General features: G+C 59.3%; 3 protein-coding genes across 16 annotated transcripts in view; 1 reads left to right on the top strand and 2 right to left on the bottom strand.

Moving 5' to 3' along the window:
* Window positions 1-5,514, bottom strand: part of LOC138846258 (leucine-rich repeat-containing protein 37A2) — a 38,681-nt gene extending 33,167 nt beyond the window's left edge. The window contains 3 exon segments of the mRNA XM_089317147.1: window positions 709-2,641; window positions 3,274-3,333; window positions 4,179-5,514. Coding sequence (XP_089173273.1) covers window positions 709-1,646 — 938 coding nt within the window. The 5' untranslated portion in view covers window positions 1,647-2,641; window positions 3,274-3,333; window positions 4,179-5,514.
* A 136-nt stretch (window positions 5,515-5,650) lies between these two features.
* On the top strand, window positions 5,651-19,108 carry ATPAF2 (ATP synthase mitochondrial F1 complex assembly factor 2). Of its 14 annotated transcripts, none has more exons than XR_016223666.1 (9): window positions 5,651-5,895; window positions 13,137-13,181; window positions 13,409-13,554; window positions 14,330-14,505; window positions 14,885-14,982; window positions 15,585-15,665; window positions 17,169-17,281; window positions 17,628-17,743; window positions 18,752-19,108. XR_016223666.1 is itself a non-coding variant. In XM_089317123.1 (8 exons), exons 1-8 carry the CDS (start codon window positions 5,784-5,786, stop codon window positions 18,887-18,889), a joined length of 849 nt encoding a protein of 282 aa, XP_089173249.1. In that variant the 5' UTR covers window positions 5,651-5,783; the 3' UTR covers window positions 18,890-19,108. The 14 variants fall into 14 exon arrangements, 6 of the variants coding, with proteins under 6 accessions (XP_089173249.1, XP_089173248.1, XP_089173251.1 ...); XR_016223668.1 differs by having other exon boundaries at window positions 17,575-17,743; XR_016223667.1 differs by having other exon boundaries at window positions 17,169-17,320.
* Window positions 18,762-20,125, bottom strand: part of DRC3 (dynein regulatory complex subunit 3) — a 34,189-nt gene continuing 32,825 nt past the window's right edge. The window contains exon 15 of the mRNA XM_089317120.1: window positions 18,762-20,088. Coding sequence (XP_089173246.1) covers window positions 19,978-20,088 — 111 coding nt within the window. The 3' untranslated portion in view covers window positions 18,762-19,977. The remainder of the gene's footprint in view (window positions 20,089-20,125) is intronic.

The following is a 20,125-nucleotide window of genomic DNA, read 5'->3' as shown; positions in this document are numbered from 1 at the left end:
TTCCTATGACACCCTGGAATGGCACAAAATGGCTACTATGTATAGAGGAACAAAGGTAAGGTCAGGCTACAACTGAGGGGCTCAGCAATAATGGTATTTATTACGAGTTTACATTCACATATGCTTGGAAGTGATGTATTGTATGCATCCACTCATCTAAATACACAACGGTCTAGTGAACTGATCACGGCCATAATCCAGTTTTATAGATGAAGAGATGGAATCCAAGCTAAATAACTTGTCGAAAGTCACAAAGCTAATCACTGGGAGACCTGTGTTCAAAGCCAGGCAACCTGGCTCCAGAATCTATCCTTAAACCTGTTGTATCATCTCTAATATGTTGGGATGAAGGCTGTGTTGAAGAGTGGGAGTAAAGCAATGAGGTAATAATATGGCAAATGTCAATAAATAAAGAATCAGGAAAAGGAGTAAGGGCAATCACATGAGACTGTAGAAGGGACAGAGAGAAGAAGAGAAGGAGGATCAGGAAAGCTCACAAGCAAAGTGGCCACTTGGGGGGTGAACCAATGGCAAAAGGAAGACCTTTCTCTCTTTCTCTGTCTAACTGCCTGCCAAAACACACACACACACACGCACACACACAGAGTCAACATAAGGTGGGGACTTGAGGAGGGCTCAGGAGGCTCTTGAGGAAAAGCTGCTGAGACAGGCAGGCTGTAGGGAACCATGAGGAAGGGAGATTCTTACAACATGCTGAAGGTGCCGTTGTAGCTGTTGGGCTCTGGTACAGGAACTCTGTGAAGCTTCTGCACTGGGCTGAGGCCAGTGCACGAAAGTGTCTCATCTTTGCAGGTGCAGAGCTCACAGACATTTATGGTGGCAGCCGCATTCAGGGGTTGATCTGTGACTTCAGTTAGGGTTGAGTGCTGAGTCTGAACCTGGCCTGGATGCAGATCTGTAGTCTTCTTCAGGGATGGAGAATGGCCAGCTTTTGCAGTGGGTACCAGAGTTATGGTTAGCTCCATCTTGGAAGGCTGAGCTATGACACTGGGTGATGTTGGGTGCTGAGCTTGATGCTGACCTGCTGTTGGAACTGTCATCTCATTGTCCCCTGGGGACTGAGTTACGAGCTCCTTTAGTGGCTCTGTAGACTGAGTTAGGGTCATTTGCATGGTAGTAGAAGGTGTAGCCTCTGTAGTACGTTGTGGAGTTTGGGTAATTTCCAGGTCCAGAGTCTTGACTGTGACTTGAGGCAGGTTTGTATACTGAGTCTGAATCTGGACTGGAGGTGAAAATGTCACCTCAGGGTACATTGGATAAGGAGGAGGAGATATAGACTTGAAGGCTGTAGAATGTTCATCCTGTGTAGTGGGTACCTGAGTTATGCTTGACTCTAACTTCGAAGGTTCAGCTGTGCCACTGGGTGACATTGGATGCGGAGTTTGATCTTGACTTGGTTTTGGAACTACCATCTCATAATAAACTGGAGGCTGACAGACCACTTCATTATGTGGCCCTGGAGGCTGCCCTGAAGTCTCCTGCATGGTTGGGAGTGGTTCACCCTCCACAACAGATTCTGGAGTTAGGGTAAGTTCTACATCAAAAGGTTGAACTGTGACTTTTGTCAGGGTTGGATGCTGAGCCTGAACCTGGTCTGGTTGTGAAAGTACCTCCTCATGGAGCATGGGAGGTACTTTAGTCTTCTTCAGGGCTGTAGAATGTTCAGCCTTCCTGGTACGCTTTGCATTTATGGTAAGCACTGTGTCCAAAGTCCAGATGGATACTTTTAAAAAAGTCTTTCAGGGGGCCAGTGCTGCGGCTCACTAGGCTAATCCTCTGCCTGTGGTGCCAGCCTCTCGGGTTCTTGTCCGGTTCGGGTGCCGGATTCTGTCCCGGTTGCCCCTCTTCCAGGCCAGCTCTCTGCTGTGGCCCGGGAGTGCAGTGGAGGATGGCCCAAATGCTTGGACCCTGCACCCCATGGGAGACCAGGAGAAGCACATTGCTCCTGCCTTCGGATCAGCGCTGTGCACCGGCCACTGCGCTCTGGCCACGGCGGCCATTGGAGGGTGAACCAACGGCAAAAAGGAAGACCTTTTTTTTTCTCTCTCTCTCTCACTGTCCACACTGCCTGTCAAAAAATAAATAAATACATAAAGTCTTCAGGGGGGCCATCGCCGTGGCTCAGCGGGATAATGCCTTGGCCTTAAGCGCCAGCATCCCATATGGGTGCCGGTTAGAGACCCAGCTGCTCCACTTCTGATCCAGCTCTCTGCTACGGCCTTGGAAGGCAGTAGAAGATGGCCCAAGTCTTTGGGCCCCTGCATCCAGGTGGGAGACACTGATGAAGCCCCTGACTTTGCATTGGTACAGCTCTGACCACTGCAGCCAACTAGGGAGTAAACCAGCAGATGAAAGATCTCTCTCTCTCTGGCTCTCCTCTCTCTCTGTAACTCTGACTTTCCAATAAATAAATAAATCTTTAAAAAAAAAAGTCATTCCATGGCCCAAGTGGTTGGGCCCCTGCATCCACGTGGGAGACTTGGAGGAAGCTCCTAGCTCCTGGCTTCAGATCAGCACAGCTCCGGCTGTTGCGGCATTTGAGGAGTGAACCAGCAGATGGAAGACCTCTCTCTTTGTCTCTACTTCTCTCTGTAACTCTTTCGAATAAATAAAATAAATCCTAAAAAAAAAAAAAATGGTTGCACAACCCTGACTATGCTGGAAGCCCAGGCCCTGCCCATTCACAATGGCTCCACTGGTGGTATGTGACCTAGAGCCCCTAGGTATGCAACTGAGGCCTGACATGGCCGGGGCCTCCTGGAAACGCGCTGGGCCCTCTCTCACTACATGTCCCTGCGCTGGCTGCGCTAAGCCCATATCTGGGCCTGTGCAGAGGAGCCAGCGCTTGTCAAGGCCACGCCATCTGCACCGGGGAGGGACAAGTCTCCGTGCTGTGTGAGGCTGGACCCCGGGGAAGGCCAAGGCTGGCACACCCTCCTCCTCTGAGGAGCCTGACTAATGCTCAGCACTGCAGGGGCTTCCCTTACTAAGGGCGACCTGCTCCTGGAGGACTTCAAAACAACACCAACAGCGTGGGTCACACCGGGACATCATTTACACAGCTTCCTCTGAATGACTTCCGACAGGATGTGCCACGACCACAATGCTGCCCGCTCCCCACGCAGCACAGGTGCTTGGCGACCGACCACGTGCTCTGCTCGGGTCCCGGGTGGGGACAGCCTGCCCCTCTCCCTGTGAGGCTGCGGTGAGTTGGACCCTTCCGGGCTCTGGTTGGAGTGCACAGGGGCTTACCTCGGTGAGGCCTTTAATCTTCAAGTAGCCACAAAGGTAAGAGTTCCCTGTGTCCACGTGCTGCAAAGAGAAGACACGCAGATGAACAACATATCCAGCGGGGGACACCCCGCGGTGTGCGAGATCCCGCCAGGCCAGGCTGGGGAAGGCGGCAGAGCCCAAGGCTCCCCACCAGCCCCCGGGGCCCTCAGGAGTCCCCTGTACACATGCGCCAAGTGGCCTGTAGACAAAGCCAGCTGGTCCCAGAACGCTGTCAGCTCCCTGCAGCTGAGGACCTTGGACCGCTCACTGACCGCTCAGGCCTCTGGCTGGGCTGCAGGCTGTGGCACGAGCCCTCCCCACCCGTGCACGTGGTGCCCGCCACCCCTGACCCCGGCTGACTTCTCTCCCTAGTCCATTTCCGCGTCGGTGCTGCGTGACCGTCCCACGAATGGGCAGAAGACTCCAAGCAGCCTCTTAGCAAACCCCCGTGGCACAGCACGTGCCAGCCACAAACTAAGATGCCAGTCAAGCACCCTGACCACCCTGTGAGTGCCCGCCCTGTCCACACGCTCATGTTTCTAATGACAAGAGCCAGGAGCCCAGGAGGAAGAGGCGCGAGGGGCACAGTGGATTCTGAGGGTGGCAGCCGCCAGCCGATGCCCACCCACCAGCCAATTTCCTCTTCTTCCACGCTGGCCTCCCCCGCCCCAAGAGACCTGCTCAACCCTGCTGGGTGTACAGTAAACTTGCTGCCCTTGGAGCCATTAGGTTAGGGATGGAGGGTTTTCAAAGTGGTGAGTGAGCGAGCAAGGGCTTTTGCTACCCGGTGGCTGGAGGCTCTGTGTGCAGGGTCCATTCTCGGAGACCGAGACAGATGGGACAGGGAATGTCAGGGTTGGCTGCGAGGGAAGGTGGAAGATTACCGGGCCCGCTGTGGGTCCCGCCAGGAGCCAGCCTGCAACCACACCAGCTCCACACGCCTCGAGGTGTGCTGTGACAGCTCCAGTGACTTCTTATGTGGCTCTGAGACCGGCATGGTTACTTTGTGGCTGAACTCGCATAGTACACCCACACCCGTGGCGTCATCCTGAGCGGGATTCCTGGCACAGGAAACCCTCGGATTAAAGCATCGTGCTCCCTGGAGCACACGCTGAGATGTTTCACGTCACGCGAGGGCTCGGGCTGAGAAACTGGACAAGTTTTTGTGCCATTTATCAGGTCTGAGACGGCAACTACTTCCGGGTAACGCCATAAATCAGACACTAAGGCAAGGCCTCCACGCAGCAATGAACTCGGGCAGCCAGAGGATGCCAGCACCGCAGGGACGCCGAGGTGCCTCCAGGCTTGGTGCTGGTGACAAAGGTGTTCCCTGCGAAACCTGCCAGAGCACTTGTAGGTACCGTCATCTGCTGACCTTGGCACTGGGGAAGCGTTTGGAACAGCTGAGCCACACTCGCTCACCCACAGCTCTGACCTGCAGCTCCCGTCCTGTGGGCGATTCTCCCTGAATTCCATAGAGTTTGGGGGTTTCACAGCCGCTCGAGAGGGCGGGGAAGGGCATGGCAGTTAATAAGATGCTGACAGCACCCGGGCGGAAAGTGCCCGGTCTGAGCAGCCAGCACCGGGAGATCCTGCTCTGCCCACAGCAAACTCCAGCAGGAGGAGGGCCCCAAGAGGAGGACCCTGGACAGCGGGTCTCGGTCTGGGAGACTCGGGGAGGCTCCCTCAGGGTCTTAGCAGGCGGGAGGACCCGGCCAGAGGGTCCTGCAGCACCACCTCTACGTCGTACGAATTCCCCTTGCTCTTCTGGTGGGCACGGAACTCGGAGCCGCTGTAGAGCAGGCTGGTGGCCACGCCGGGCTGCTGGGTGTTGATGGGCGGCGGCGGGTTGAGCGAGGCCGCGGACGCGGCAGACGCACTGGCCGGCGGGGGGCACTCGGTGCGCACCGGCATCGCGGGGAAGGGGCAGGGGAGGGGAGAGGAACCGCCACCGTTGCCGCGCGCGTGCCGGGCCGTTAGGGGCACAGCGCGCACGCGCGGGGCACGGGCGGGGGGGGGGGGCGCCCGCTCGCTGCGCACCGAGCACTCCGGCCGCCCCCGCGACCCTGGACCTGCGAGCAGGGCCTCCCGGTACTGAGCTCAGACCCCTACTCTACTTTCCCTCCACGTGCTCCGGAGCGCCGGGGAGGGCGGGAGCAAGCTCACGCGGCGCTTCCGCCCATTGGCGAGCAGAGAAAACACGTGGCGGGCAGCGCGAGGGCACTTCTGGGAATTGTAGTCTTATTCCGGAGGCGCGGCGCGGAGGAGGGGCGGGGCGAGGAGCGTTTGTGATGCAGGTTCTCCGGCGGGAGCGGGGGCGGTGTGCGCAGGAGGCGCGCGGCGGCTACGGTGCGCCGTAGGGCTTATGCGGAAGATGGCGGCGTCCAGAGGCGGCTGAGGGGATCCGGGGAGGCGTGAGAGGTTTCCGTACAGCCGGACAGCGCGGCTTGGTCTCGCGCCCCGCGTGCGCCCGAGGCCCTTGGGGCGCGATGTGGAGGAGCTGCCTCCGGCTGCGGGACCGGGGGCGCCGCCTCCTGACTCGGCCCGTGGGGCCGGGGCCAGCCCTGGAGTCCCCGGCCCGGGCCTACGCGCCGCCGACAGGTGAGGGGCCACGTCGGGCTGGGGTGGGCTGAGAGCGAGCTTTTGGGCGTGCAGGGCCGGGCGGCGGGACCGGGCTCGCATGGTTAATGGGAGCACGAGGCGTCTGCTAAGGGAAGCGAGGGTCAGCCGAGGTTTCAAACGGGGCAGGTTCGGGTCGCGGGTCAGGACTTGGCCAAGGTCAAGGCTGCAGCTTCCTGGCCGTGTCTAGCCGTCTGTCCTGAACAAGTGGGCGACCCCTCTGCCTCCCAACTCGAGGAGGCCTGTGGGAGGCGGTGACGCTGGTTCCCCGCAGGAGCGGGGTTTGGGGGTGGGGCGGGGGGACATCGGGAGTGTCTCTTTCCGCTGTTTTCCTGGGCCGGGGGCGCAGCAGGGGTGAGTGTGTGTAGCCAGGTGACCAAGCTGAACCTCTAACCCGCCGCGGCGATCCGAAGTCAGGAGCCAGGAGCTTCTTCGGGTCTCTCACGCGGGTACAAGGACTTGGGCCATCCTCCACTGCTTTCCCAGGCCACAGCAGAGAGCTGGATCAGAAGTGGAGCAGCCGGGACTCGAACCGTAGCCCATATGGGATGCCAGCACTGCAGGCGGCGGCTTTACCTACTACACCACAGCGCCGCCTCCTGGTTATACAAATGAGATGTCCCCCGTCAGGGCCCGCAGGTGTGCCAGGAAGAGCCATTAGCAGAAAAGGACGGGCGTCCCCAGTGGGGCCCAGCACCAGCAAAGGGCGCAGAAGGAAAGGGTTGAAATGGAGGCCGCTCACTTGGCCTTGGACCCGCCGGCTTCCTCTGGAGTGCGGATCCCCCGGATGTCCCCGGTGCGTGGTCGGCAGTCAGATGCAGAGAAAACACGCGTGGATGAGGGAACGCAGCAAGGGGCGAGGAGACACGGAGACCAGGCCCCCGCGTGCACGCGCGCGCGTGTGTGTGCGTGCGTATGTGTGTGGGTGCGTGCGTGTGTGCATGCCTGTTTGTGTGCGTGCGCTCATGTGTGTGCGTGCATGTGCGCACGTGCGTGTCTGCATTCTAGAAGGCTCCTCCAGTTCTCAGCTTCAGCGTGGGGGAAGTCGCGCCAGGCCGGTTGTTCTCGGGGGAGACTGCAGTGTGGCCCTGAGGTCATCAGAGGCCGGGGCAGGGGGGTTAGGAGAGGGTCTCTGAGGCGCTGGGAGACTTGATGTGACAGCCTGGCTCCATGCTGCCCCGTGTGGGAGGTGTCCTGGCTGCGTGGGCATGCCCAGTGGGGCCTTGTCTGTCGCCTGGGCCACACGGCTGCTCCAAGTGTGTACCGGCACCCCCTACCCCAGCCCCGGCAGCCTCCTAGGGTGCGCTGTGAAATCCAGGCAGGGTTTGTTATGCGTAGACCAGGAAGCTAGCCTGCTACTTGTTTTCTTTTTTTTTTTGGAGCAAATGACAAAGTTTTATTGGCACAGAGACAGTGCTCTTTCATTTACCCGTCATTTCCAGGTGCTTTCACCGAACGGGCAGTTGGGAGTTCCCAGCAGAGACCGCGTGGCCTGCAAGGCCTGGAATTTGTGCCTTGTGGTTCTTGTTTTATTTATTCATTTTTATTTGAAAGGCAGAGTTACGGGGCGGGGGGACATCGGGAGTGGCCGTCTCTTTCCGCTGTTTTCCTGGGCCGGGGGCGCAGCAGGGGTGAGTGTGTGTAGCCAGGTGACCAAGCTGAACCTCTAACCCGCCGCGCCGATCCGAAGCCAGGAGCCAGGAGCTTCTTCCAGGTCTCCCACGCGGGTGCAGGGACTTGAGCCATCACGGGTGCTCCAAGTGTGTACCGGCACCCCCTACCCCAGCCCCGGCAGCCTCCTAGGGTGCGCTGTGAAATCCAGGCAGGGTTTGTCATGCGTAGACCAGGAAGCTAGCCTGCTACTTGTTTTCTTTTTTTTTTGAGCAAATGACAAATAAAGTTTTATTGGCACAGAGACAGTGCTCTTTCATTTACCCGTCATTTCCAGGTGCTTTCACCGAACGGGCAGTTGGGAGTTCCCAGCAGAGACTGCGTGGCATGCAAGGCCTGGAATGTGTGCCTTGTGGTTCTTGTTTTATTTATTTTTATTTGAAAGGCAGAGTTCCGGGGGTGGGGGAAAAGGGAAAGAGACAGAGAGAGAGAGAGCGCGTGAGCACTTGGGCCATCTTCCACTGCTTTCCCAGGCCACAGCAGGGAGCTGGATCAGAAATGGGGCAGCTGGGACTCGAACCGGCGCCCATCTGGGATGCCCGAGTCACAGGCGGCAGCTTAACCCGCCATACGCCACAGCACCAGCCCTGCCTTGTGGTCTTGACAGGAAGTTTGTCAGCCCCTGGCCTGCATGTCAGAGCTGTCTGGAAAATAGCGTGTTCATACATTGGCCTGGGGCAAAAAAAAAAAAAAGAGTTGAGCACTTCATCGAGAGCTGATTCGCTTACGCTGCAGGTCATTCTCTTTCGGTCAGATTCAGGGGGTGTTAGTACATTCCGATCGCGCACTCTGCATCACGCTCAATTTTGGAGCATTTCTGTCACCCCCAGAAGGAACTCTTACCCTGCAGTTATCATCTCCCCTTACCCTGTCCACCCTCCAGCCACGGGCAACCGCTACTGCCCTGTCTCCATTTCTAGATTGCTCTGCGTTGGACATTTCAGGTAAAGAGAGTGTAGTCTTTTAAAACCTATTTAGGGGGCCGGCGCTGTGGCGTAGCGAGTAAGCTGACGCCTGCAGTGCTGGCATCCCATATGGGCGCTGGTTCGAGTCCCGGCTGCTCCTCTTCCCATAAAACTCTCTGCTGTGACCTGGGAAAGCAGTGGAAGATGGCCCAAGTCCTTGGGCCCCTGCACCCATGTGGGAGACCTGGAAGAAGCTCCTGGCTCCTGGCTTTGGATCGGCACAGTTCCAGCCGTTGCAGCCATCTGGGATAGTGAATCAGTGAATGGAAGACCTCTCTCTCTCTCTCTGCCTCTCCTGTCTCTCTGTAACTCTGACTTTCAAATGAATAAATAATTTTTTTAAAAAATCTATTTGTAAAACCTTTATAGCTGATATATAAAAATTGTACACTCTGACGGGGTCCCACGTGATGTGTCAGTGCATCGCACACGCCGTGAGAACTCAAATCAGTTACCATGGGAGTCCCGGGGCCGGCAAGGTTTCAGCCCACAGGCCGTGTAAGGAACACAGAACCATGTGGTCTCAGCAGGGCTGGACAGAAATTCAGTAAACCTGCAGCAGGCTGAGTTTCTTTCTTTCTTTTTTTTTTAAAGATGTATTTATTTATTTGAATGTCACAGTTACACAGAGAGAGAAGCAGAGGCAGAGAGAGAGAGGGCAGGTCTTCCATTCTCTGGTTCACTCTCCAATTGGCCACAGTGGCTGAGCTGAGCCGATTTGAAGCCAGGAGTCAGGAGCTTCCTCCAGGTCTCCCTCGCGGGTGCAGGGCCCCAAGCACTTGGGCCATCTTCTACTGCTTTCCCAGGCCACAGCAGAGAGCTGGATGGGAAGTGGAGCAGCAGGACTTGATCTGGTGCCCATATGGGATGCCGGCGCTGCGGGCAGCAGCCTCACCCACTCTGCCATGGCGCCGGCCACCTGTGGTGGTTCTAGCTGTAGTTTCTGGAGAAGCCTTTGTGTTGCCTTGCACCGCGACTGCGCAGATTCCCACCCGCAGCCTCCGAGGGTGCCCTCCCTCACCTCCTCGTCGGTGTGCGTTATCTCCTGCACCTGACAAGGGAGACGCTCTCTCCCCGGGCTGGCTCTGCGCTCCCGTGAAGATTCGCCGTGCTGAGCCTTTGCTCGGGTCCCTTTGGGCGTCTGTGTGTCCTCCTTCGAGGGGTGTCTGTGTACAGCTCTTGCTCTCTCTCTGGCTCCTTTGGGTGCTGTTTTTGGGCTGAAATTGCTTCTTTGTGCCCCCTCGTCAGGGGCAGAGTTTGTGAATATTTTCTCCTGTTCTGTGGGTTGTGCCTTCGCTCTGTTGATTGACTGTTGCACTGCTGTAAGAGGGTTTTTAGTTTGATGGGACCCCACTTGTCTCTTTTTTGCCTTCGTCTTTAAGGTCGTATCAAGTATTCGTACTTTTGGTTCTTTAAAGATTGATTGATTGATTTGAAAGGCAGAGTTACAGAGGGAGAGAGAGAAGAGAGGTCTTCCACCCACTGGTTCACTCCCCAGATGACTGCAATGGCTGAAGCTGTGCTGATCTGGAACCAGGAGCTTCCTCCAGGTCTCCCACATGGGTGCAGGGGCCCAAGTCCTTGGGCCATCTTCTACTGCCTTCCCAGGTCATAGCAGAGAGCTGGATCGGAAGAGGAGCAGCCGGGACTAGAACCAGTTCCCATGTGGGATGTTAGCACTGCAGGTGGCATTTTAATCTGCTACGCCTCCATTACTTTTTGTCACTTGATGTTCCACTGTGTACATGGACTGTATTTCATTTTATCCGTTCATTCACTGATAAGGCATTTGGATTGGTTCTACTTTTTGCCTATTATGAATAATTTTGCTGTTGACATTTGTGTACACTTTTCAAAAAATTGTATTTTCATTCTGTCTGAAAGGCAGAGACAGACAGAGGTCTCCCACTCACCAAAGGCCCACAACGGCCAGGGCTGAGCCCAGGAGCCCAGGGACTCCACCCCAGTCTCTCCACAGGAGTGACAAGGAAGCAAACTCCTGAGCCATGAGCCTCCGCCTCCAGCACACTGGCGGGAAGCTGGATTGGAAGCAGAGTAGCTGGGGCTCGAATGGGCAGCTCTGATCCAGGGTGTGGGTGTGCCAGCAGCCATCTACGCTGCCGTGCCAGGCACCCGCCCTGTGCGTGCAGGTTTTCTGTGGGCCCTGGAACTGCCGGGTCAGATGGTGACATTAACTTTCTCCCGACGGGGGCTGCGCTGGGTCACAGGCCCCGGCAGCAATGCGTGGGGATTGATTGCTGCACATCCTTGCCAACAGTTACTGCTATTTTTAAAATGTTTATTCGGGGCTGGCGATGTGGTGCTGTAGGTTAATCCTCCACCTGCCGCACCACCATCCTATATGGGTGCCGGTTCTAGTCCCAGCTGCTCCTCTTCCCATCCAGCTCTCTGCTATGACCTGGGAAAGCAGTAGAGGATGGCCTAAGGGCTTGGGCCCCTGCACCCACATGGGAGACCCGGAGGAAGCTCCTGGCTCCTGGCTTTGGATGGGTGCAGCTCCGGCTGTTGTAGCCATTTGTGGAGTGAACCAGCGGATGGAAGACCTCTCTCTCCCTCTGCCTCTCTGCAACCCTGCCTTTCAAATAAATAAAAATCTTTAAAAAGCAGAAAGCCCAGAGCCGGTGGTGGGAACGCAGTTGCGTGAGCCATCACCCCTGCTTCCCGGGGTCTGCACTAAGCTGGAGTCGGGAACGAATCAGGTGTCAAATCGGGGCACTCTGATGGGGGACGTGGTGTCTCAGCCTCTACACTAAACAGCTGCCCAGGTCTTTTTGACAACAGCTATGGGACAGGGTGTGAGGCGGGATCTCCACCTGTGGTCTTGGTTTGCATCTCCCTACTTGTGAATGACCTCACGTGTGTTTGCACGTGCTTCTCGGCCACGTGTATATTTTCTTTGAGAAAAATGTCTATTTTAAAATCCCTCTTCCATTTTTTAATTGGGTTGTCTTTCTATTGTGGATTTGTTAAGGGTTCTTTATGTTATCTCGCCTGGAGATTTTGCTACCTAGAAATACAGCTGCCCCTAGGGGTGCAGACAACAGAGGCGGCCACCAGATGGCACTGTTTTAAAGGATAAAGGCGCTGGGGCTGCGCTGAGACCGGCACTTCCTCTTCCTGGTGCACTGTGGGAGTTGTAGTTCCTGAGACTTTGGGCCGGTCCAAACAGAAGGCCAGCCTGGACACTGGCGGCTGCTAGGTTTCCAGGCCATTAGCAGGAAGCTGCTTAGTTGGTTGGGGACACGGGGTCCCCGTCCTTACTCTACGGGAAAGCAGAGAGACAGAGACCCCCGTCTGCTGCCCCCCCAGTCTGCACTGCCTGCAGCATGCATGGCCGTGCCGGGCTGAAGCCAGCAGCCTGGGACGCAGGCCGGGTCTCCCCCGTGGGTGCAGGGACCCAGCCGCTTGGGCCATCGCCTCCTGCCTCCCAGGCTGCACTGAGGCAGGGAGCCGGGACTCGTGACCCAGGCACCCTGACGTGGATGCCGCCGTCCTGTGTGACGTTCAAGTGCCCACCAAACACCCACCCCGGCTTCCTGTCTTTAACAGGAGTGACACCGGTGTGGCGTGGAAACATGGGAACCCTGTGTCTGGCGAGAAACCCACGCCCTCTGCCCATCGTCCTGGGCCCAGGATGCACACGGCAGGGCCTTTGAATCTTTAGAGTCTGTTTGGATGAGTTTAACTTAACATTGCCCTTTTTAAAGCTTGAGAGCAAACTAAGGGATCTCCTTTTCCTCCACACACTACATTGCCATTTTCTGTAAAGATTTATTTATTTATTTGAAAGACAGAGTTACAGAGAGGGAGAGACAAAAAGACAGACATCTTCCATCCGCTGGTTCACTCCCTAAATGGCCGCAACAGCCAGAGCTGAGCTGATCTGAAGCCAGGAGCCAGGAGCTTCCTCCAGGTCTCCCACGCAGGTGCAGGGGTTCATCTTGGGCCATCTTCCACTGCTTTCCCAGGCCATAGCAGAGAGCTGGACCAGAAGTGGAGCAGCCGGGACTTGAACCAGTGCCCATATGGGATGCCAGCACTGCAGGCAGTGGCTTTACCTGCTACGCCACAGCGCCGGGGCCAGGCCTTAGGTTTTAATCCTTGCAGGGTAAAGAAGTATGTGTTTACAGCATCGTCCAAGATATTATTCAAGTTGTTTTCAAAAGAAAATGCTGAACACTGATTTTTTTTCTTCCCCTTCTTAAAGCAAAGGTTTGGAGTTCCTGCTGAATAGATGTGCAAGCCGGTTAATTAGATTAATTAATTGGAGAGAGGGGGTGGGAGGCGCTCCTGGGAGCTCTACCTCCTGCCCACACACCACACACGCGTGCACACACACACGTGCACTGCACACGCACACACTGGCTTCTCCTGAGAGGCCCAGAGTCTTGCCCGAAATGGGTCTATGACTTTCACCCATCTGGGATGTGTGCGGGGCGTGGGCGGCCGTGGGGGTGGCCCAAAATCCATCCGCGCTAGCGAGCCGTCTGCACACACAGGGCGGGGGCCCCCAGAGCCGCGGCAGCGTGGTTTCAACTGCCTTAATGAAGCAATCGTCTCTTACAGAGAGGAAGAGGTTTTACCAGAACGTGAGCATCAGCCAGGGCGAAGGTGAGTGTCTGAGCTCTTGAGCGTGGACGGCCAGCAGCGCGGGCTCCTTTGCTTGCTTGCTTGCTTGCTTGTTTTATTTTTTTCTTTATCCGCTGCCACTTCAGTGGCGGGATTGTCCTTTGCGCTTTCTTCCCTACGCGTTTCCGTAAAGGGACTCCGGCCAAATACAGGCTCGGCCCCCGCTGCCCCGTGACGACCCCTGAGAGGCCTTCATTTGCTGTCCCGAGGTGGCTTTGAGATAAACCTGGACCACAGGAAGCTGAAGACGCCCCAGGCCAAGCTCTTCACCGTGCCCAGCGAGGCCCTGGCCATTGCCGTGGCCACCGAGTGGGAGTCCCAGCAGGACACCATCAAGTCCTACACCATGCACCTGGTAACAAGCCCGGGGCTCCCTTCCACGTCCTGGCAGGGCCCGGGGGTGGGGGTGGGAGGGCTCCGGCCTGCCCGGGACAGCCGCACGTCTCGCCAGGCTCTCTCCCCAGCGGCCTAGCCACCGCAGTCCCTTGCGTGGCCCCTCGCATGGCCAGCTCTGGTCTGAGGACATTCGTCACCTCTGCCGGCTGCCCGGCCCTCTTCTCTGTCACGGCGGCTCGTCCTGCATCCGGGTTGTCGCTGTTGCTTTTTTTTTTTTTGGCGTCTGCACAGGTCCTGTCTGTCTCCCCTGCTGCCCGCTGAGCGACAGAAGGGCAGGGGCCACGTCCCTTGCACTCTTAACCAGCGACAGCCAGCCCCTGGCGGGAAGCCTCGTTGGCACTCGGTAAATCCTGGCTAAAGGCAGCAGGGGCAGGAAGGCTCCCATAGTGCCAGCCCCACCCGTGCCCACCGAGGGGGCTGCTTGAGGCCCCCAGGTCCAGCCCGCAGCTGCCTGACGGTGACCCTGGGCAAGGGGCTCCCTGACGGTGACCCTGGGCAAGGGGCTGCCGCTTGCTCGGCCCTGGGCCCCCCGCCTCTAAAAGGTGGGTGAAGAGCACCCACCTCAGGGAGCTGTGGTCAGCGCAGGGGGCACCCCGCCTGAGGATGGTGCTCCCACCCTGGCCTACCAACCCGGAGGGCGTCCTGTTGAGGGGCCAGCCTGCTCCTTGGCCAGCAGATGAGCTGGGGGCGACCAGGGCCGCAGACAGAGCACTGAGCAACCTCTTACTGTCCAGGCAGATCTGCAGAACCAGTGTGGGTGCGGCCTGGATGTCAGCATCCCCGCTGCCTGTGTGCTAAGGGCGCCCGCTGGAAAAGCCGTTCTGTCAGATCTGTGTCCCGTTCCTGCCTGCGGGTCTTATTCACTGTGTCTGACCGCCCCGGGCCTCAGTCTCTTACATCTGTGAAATGGGTATGATAATTGTACCTACTCCAGAGCTTTGTCATGGGGATTAAATTAGATAGGTACTTTGTTTTTAAATTTTTATTTATTTTAAAAGTCAGAGCTACAGAGAGAGGGACAGACACAGAGAGCAGTCTTTCATCTGGGGGTGAACTAGCGGGTGGAGGATCTCTCCTGCTGTCACTTCTCTCGTTCTGTAAATCAATGAATCCCGAGACCTCGGGGAGGCCCACCGCGCTGCTGCGAGCATCCCACAGCTGCCCCGGCACACGGGAGCACAGTCCCCGCCGCTCCAGGGCTCCCCGCCCTGCTGCCCTGCACCCGGCTTTCGGCCGAGCCTGGCTGGTGCTGATGGCCGCCCCCTCCCCTCACCCACCTCTCCCCGCAGACCACCCTGTGCAACACGTCCTTGGACAACCCGACCCAGCGGAGCAAGGACCAGCTGATCCGAGCGGCCATCAAGTTTCTGGACACTGACACCATCTGGTAAGTGACGCCCTGGCGGTAGCAGGTCCCGGGGGCCCTGGTGGGTGGGGAGGGGCCCGCTGTTCTGCACACGCACGGCCTCTCTCCTCCTCTCCCTTGCACGAGACCATGGCTTTCCACGGCGCCCACCTGGGTTGCGGTCCCGTGACACCCCTGCAGCCCGGCTCCCCCTTAGCCAGCTGGGTCTCCGTGTCTCTCGGTCAGCGCGAGGGCCACAGCCTGGCCTTGAGGACCGTGTGTCCACACCGAGAGGGGGGCGGGCTCCTGAGAAGGCAACGGGCCATTCGTGTGCGTCTCTGGGAAGGCGGCAGCGACCGGGCCGGGGCTCAGCCTGCGTGCTGTGGCTCTCGCCCCAGAGGGTCCGGTTTCTGTAGATGGGTGGGGTGGGGTGTGTGGCCTGGGAACATGCATTTCTCACGGGCTCCCAGGTGCTGCCGCTGCCGCTGGCCCCAGGACTGCCACTTTAGGGGAGAGCCTTGCAGGGCTGGGGGGCGGGGCCAGGGCGGAGCAGCCTGTGCCCTCCCCCTTTGTGGTCCTTTGCGGTCACCGAATGAAAGAATTGTACTTTTCCATTAATGAAGGTGGTTTTTGCCATGAATTAGCTACAGGGTGGAAGAGCCCGAGACCTTGGTGGAGCTCCAAAAGAATGAATGGGATCCAGTTATAGAGTGGGCTGAGAACAGGTAAGAGGTGGCACAGACCGGCAGGCCCGGGCAGGCCGTGGAGGCATGGCTGGTACCACACCGCCAGCGCCCCGAGCGTTCGGAGCTCAGGGCGCCCTTGGGGCCCAGCTCCCCTTGGGCGTTCCGAGACCGCCCGCCTTGCAGAACAGCGGTCCCTTGGGAGACACGTTCAGCGAGCCCGCAGCAGGCGCAGGGCCAGTCCGGCGCCCTCCGGGAGGGGCAGGAGCAGGGCAGCGGTGCCGGTCTGCGCGCCAGCTCCGTGACCGTGAGCGGGAGCCGTGTGCCTCTGGGCCGCTGAGTCCGTCCAGCTTCAGTTTCCTCGTCTGCGAGTGGGGCCGGTGGTGTGGGGAGGACCCCAGGAGTGGGTGCGTTCAGTGCCAAGCCCACACTTAATGCGCAGATTTGGGGGACACTTTTCATTCTTCTCTTCATCGCCACGACTGCAGTGTCGGGCAGAGTGGTGGAACAGCGCGTAGGACACGCGCGCATGGAGAGGGTCGGGCGCTGCTCATGCGTCACGGGTCACGTCCGTGGGCGCAGGGTTCAAGGAGTTGCTGATACCCAGCGTCTTCCTTAATGGGAAGAGCTTTTTTTTTTTTTTTCTTTTAAAGATTTATTTATTTGAAAGGTGGAGTGAAGAGGCAGAGAGAGAGAGAGAGAGGTCTTCCATCTTCTGGTTCACTCTACAAATGGCCATGATGGCTAGAGCTGTGCCGATCTGAAGCCCGGAGCCAGGAGCTTCTTCTGGGTCTCCCATGCGGGTGCAGAGGCCCAAGCGCTTGGGCCATCTTCTACTGCTTTCCCAGGCCACAGCAGAGAGCTGGATCAGAGGTGGAGCAGCCAGGACTCGAACTGGTGCCCACATGGGATGCCAGCACTGCAAGCGGCGGCTTTACCCACTGTGCCACGGCTCTGGCCACCCTAAAAGGCTTTTTTTTTTTTTTTTTTTTGACAGGCAGAGTGGATAGTGAGAGAGAGAGAGACAGAGAGAAAGGTCTTCCTTTGCCGTTGGTTCACCTTCCAACGGCTGCTGCGGCAGGCGCACTGCACTGATTCGAAGGCAGGAGCCAGGTGCTTCTCCTGGTCTCCCATGGGGTGCAGGGCCCAAGCACTTGGGCCATCCTCCACTGCACTCCCTGGCCACAGCAGAGAGCTGGCCTGGAAGAGGGGCAACCAGGACAGAATCCGGCACCCCGACCGGGACTAGAACCCGGTGTGCCGGCGCCGCCAGGTGGAGGATTAGCCTAGTGAGCCGCGGTGCCGGCCACCCTAAAAGGCTTTTAAAATATTTGAAAAACAAGTATCCCATGCTGTATTTAAAAAAAGTTAATTTGATGTATTTTTAAAAATTATTTATTTGAAATGTAGCAAGACAAGATAAAAAGGGTCTCACTGCTGGTTCACTCCCCAAATGCCTGCAACAGCCAAGGCTGAGCCAGGCCAGAGTCAGGAGACAGAAACTCCACACAGGTCTCGGGCAGGCTTTAAGCCTTCTCCTTGCAGGTACGGCGTGGAGATCGGCTCCTCCACCAGTATCATGGGACCCAGCATCCCCGCCAGGACTCACGAGGTGCTGGCCAACCACCTGGCGTCCTACAACATGTGGGCCCTCCAAGGTGTGCCCGGAGAGCGCGTGCGCAGCTTCCTGTGGGCGGGTGACACACACTCGGCACCCCGAGTGAGGGGTGGGGCCCGGGCGGGGGAAATGTCTGGGAGCTGGCCGTCCTAGCAAGAAAGCGGGGCTTGGCTCTCCAGCCGATGTCTGCAGTTACAAGCCCTTTGGGAACCCGCTGCGGGGCTGTGGGGCGGGGCTGCTCTAGTTGGCCAGGCTGGGTGGAGGAGGACGCCAGGGAAGAGGGCGCGGACCCCAAGGGTGCAGCACACTCTCCCCCTCCCTTTCCCTGCTCAGGGGTGCAGGGGCTGCCTGAGGGCGTGGGCCTGACTCCGCTCGCGGCCCCGCAGGGATCGAGTTCGTGGTGACCCAGCTCAAGTCCATGGTGCTGACCTTGGGCCTGACCGACCTGCACCTGACGGTGGAGCAGGCCGTGCTGCTGTCGCGCCTGGAGGAGGAGTACCAGGTGAGGGGCCGCGGCCCGGCGGGGAGGGGCACCGCACGTTCACCTAACCCTGGCCTGTGTTGCCGTCGAGTAAGTCCAGCCACCAGAATAAGGCCCGTCAGAGGCACTGGCAGGCACAGGAAGTGCCCCCACCTCCTCTTGTGCACAGCCCGGCCAGCTGGGGGCTGTGCGGGTGCCCATTCTACACAGGGGGCCCCTGAGTCACAAGGCTGTCCCTCTGGGACCTGTGGGAGCGGGTTGGAGGGCTGCTGGCTGCCTGTGGGTGATCACCACGCCATCCAGGCCTGACTCAGCCCCTGCTTTGGCCAAGCCTGCCCACCCCGAGTCTCTTCCCGGCAGGGGCTGCTGCGTTCGCGGGCTCGGGGTTGCCGTCTTGCAGCCGTGCCTCCAACCTCGGCTGCCCTGAGGACTAGACAGAGAAATGCCTTCCTGTACCGTGTACCCCTCCCCCGGCCGCTCAGGAGAGCCTCGGGGACAGGCACTGCCTGCGCCTGGCGGAGCATGCTGGGTACTCTGGATGCCAGGACCCACCGCACAGGAATGGGGAGGGGAGTGGCTGGGGGAGCCAGCTCGTGTGGTGTGGCAGAGTCCAGGTCCCTGGGCGAGCGGGGGCAGCAGCCGGCCTGGCCTGCCGGGCCCTGGCCAGGGATGAGCCCGCAGGCCAGTTTGGAGTCAGAGATGTTCAGACGGCCACGTCGTGTGTCCGAGGAGCGCTCAGTCACAGGCCACTCCACGCCGGGGTCCTGGGAGCAGGGGCTGCAGGCGGGCTGGGTGCCCTCCCAGGAAATCCATGGGTGGTGTGGGTGCCCAGCCCGCCCAGCCGTGGGCAGCCACCGCCGGCCCGGGCCTACACGCAGCTCCTAGACCACACAGGGAGGGTCGCCTGCTCCGGCCATCCACAGGAGTGGGTGACGGGGGGGTCCTCCCCCAGCGCCCCTCAGCCACACTGGTCTCCCACGTGATGGACCCAGCCAGGCGCCCGTCAGCGGCTGCTCTCCTCCTCCTCAGATCCAGAAGTGGGGCAACGTGGAGTGGGCCCACGACTACGAGCTGCAGGAGCTGCGGGCCCGCACGGCCGCCGGCACCCTCTTCATCCACCTCTGCTCCCAGAGCTCCACGGTCAAGCACAAACTCCTGCAGGAGTGAGGCCGGGCGTCCAGGGGCGGGGGGGCAGGACAGAGGCTGCACGGCCACAGCCCCCATCCCCCCAGCCCGGCCTGCACATCCTCCCCGAGTCACCCCAGGACTGCAGCCGACTCGGGGTGCCGCGGGCTGGCCAGCGGTGACGGAGGGGTGGGGCCGAGAGACTGGGCGAGAGACTTCCCCTCGACCCTAACTTTATTAAAATAGCCCTTTGCACTGGCAGTGTGTGGTGCCCCCAGGTCTCCCCCGCCGCAGCTCGGGGTCCCGAGATGGAGCAGCAGGGGAACTGCAGGCTGTGTGTGTCCCTGGCTGTGACGAGGCCGCCTGTGGAAGGGCGCCCCCTCGGGCCAAGCTGCTCGCTTCTTACTGTTCTGGAGAGAGTGACCCCTCGCTCTGGAAACAGCCCAGCGGGCCAGCACGGGCACCGAACGTGGGTGTGTGCGCTCAGCCTCCCCACGGGAGCCCAGAAGCCTCCGTGGCCCCGGGAACAGGCAGTGGGGCGAGCCCAGGCTTCCTCCGGCTGAATGGCCTCCCAGCTGCTCATCCCTGCTTCCCACGCGCTGTCTCCCGGGACCCCAGGACACCCCGTGGGGGAAGGCACTGTCCGGTGTTGTAAAATAGGCCACTCTGCCCACCCCCGCTCAGAGAGAAGCATGGTCGGCGGCACCCGCTCCTGCAGGGGTGAACAGGAGCCACAGCGCCCAGCTGGGCGGCTTGGCCCCGGCACCCAACACTGGGGGCAGCTGCAGCGTCTCCTGCAGGCCTGGCTCCGCAGCACCCACGGGCCTCGGGCTCGGCCCCCCGACCTGCAGCCCGCACGGGCGGTGCCCGGGTCCCAGGGGCAGCCGACGCCGGCCCCGCCCAGGCCCCAGCCTCTTCCTCCCATTCATACACGAACGTGGACTCGGGTTTGAAAGCACAGGGGAAGGGCGGCTCGGGCGTTTATTTCTCTCCGTATCTGGATGTTTTCCCACGAGCAGGGGAAAGACAGGTGCGAGGGGGCTGAGACCCCCTCCCCCCCCAGCCCCGTGGCCGTCCTGGGACAGCCGGGGGCGCATGCGCGCTGCCGCCGGCTGGGGCCGCCGAGGCCGCTAGTCCATGTCGGGGCTCTCCAGGCTCTCCAGCTCTCTCTGCGCGTGGTCGATGTATTGATTGATCTCCCGCACCCGCTTGCGGTTCCGCGTGATCTCATCCCTGTGAATCTGAGGAGTGAAACCGAACCCCAGCGCCCTCCGTCAG

The sequence above is a fragment of the Oryctolagus cuniculus genome, chromosome 17, assembly GCF_051225735.1.
Source record: "Oryctolagus cuniculus isolate XC-2025 breed Fujian yellow rabbit chromosome 17, ASM5122573v1, whole genome shotgun sequence".
NCBI classification, from domain to species: Eukaryota; Metazoa; Chordata; class Mammalia; order Lagomorpha; family Leporidae; genus Oryctolagus; species Oryctolagus cuniculus.
The sequence above is the reverse complement of the archived record's forward strand: the minus strand, read 5'-3'. Positions and strand labels throughout refer to the sequence as shown.

Coding starts and splice junctions, on each gene's coding strand:
- ATPAF2 (XM_089317122.1), top strand. CDS start 5,784: ATGTGGAGGAGCTGCCTCCGGCTGCGGGACCGGGGGCGCCGCCTCCTG. Junction 14,983..15,584: donor CTGGACACTGACACCATCTG/GTAAGTGACGCC, acceptor GCCATGAATTAG/CTACAGGGTGGAAGAGCCCG. Junction 17,744..18,751: donor GCCTGGAGGAGGAGTACCAG/GTGAGGGGCCGC, acceptor CCTCCTCCTCAG/ATCCAGAAGTGGGGCAACGT.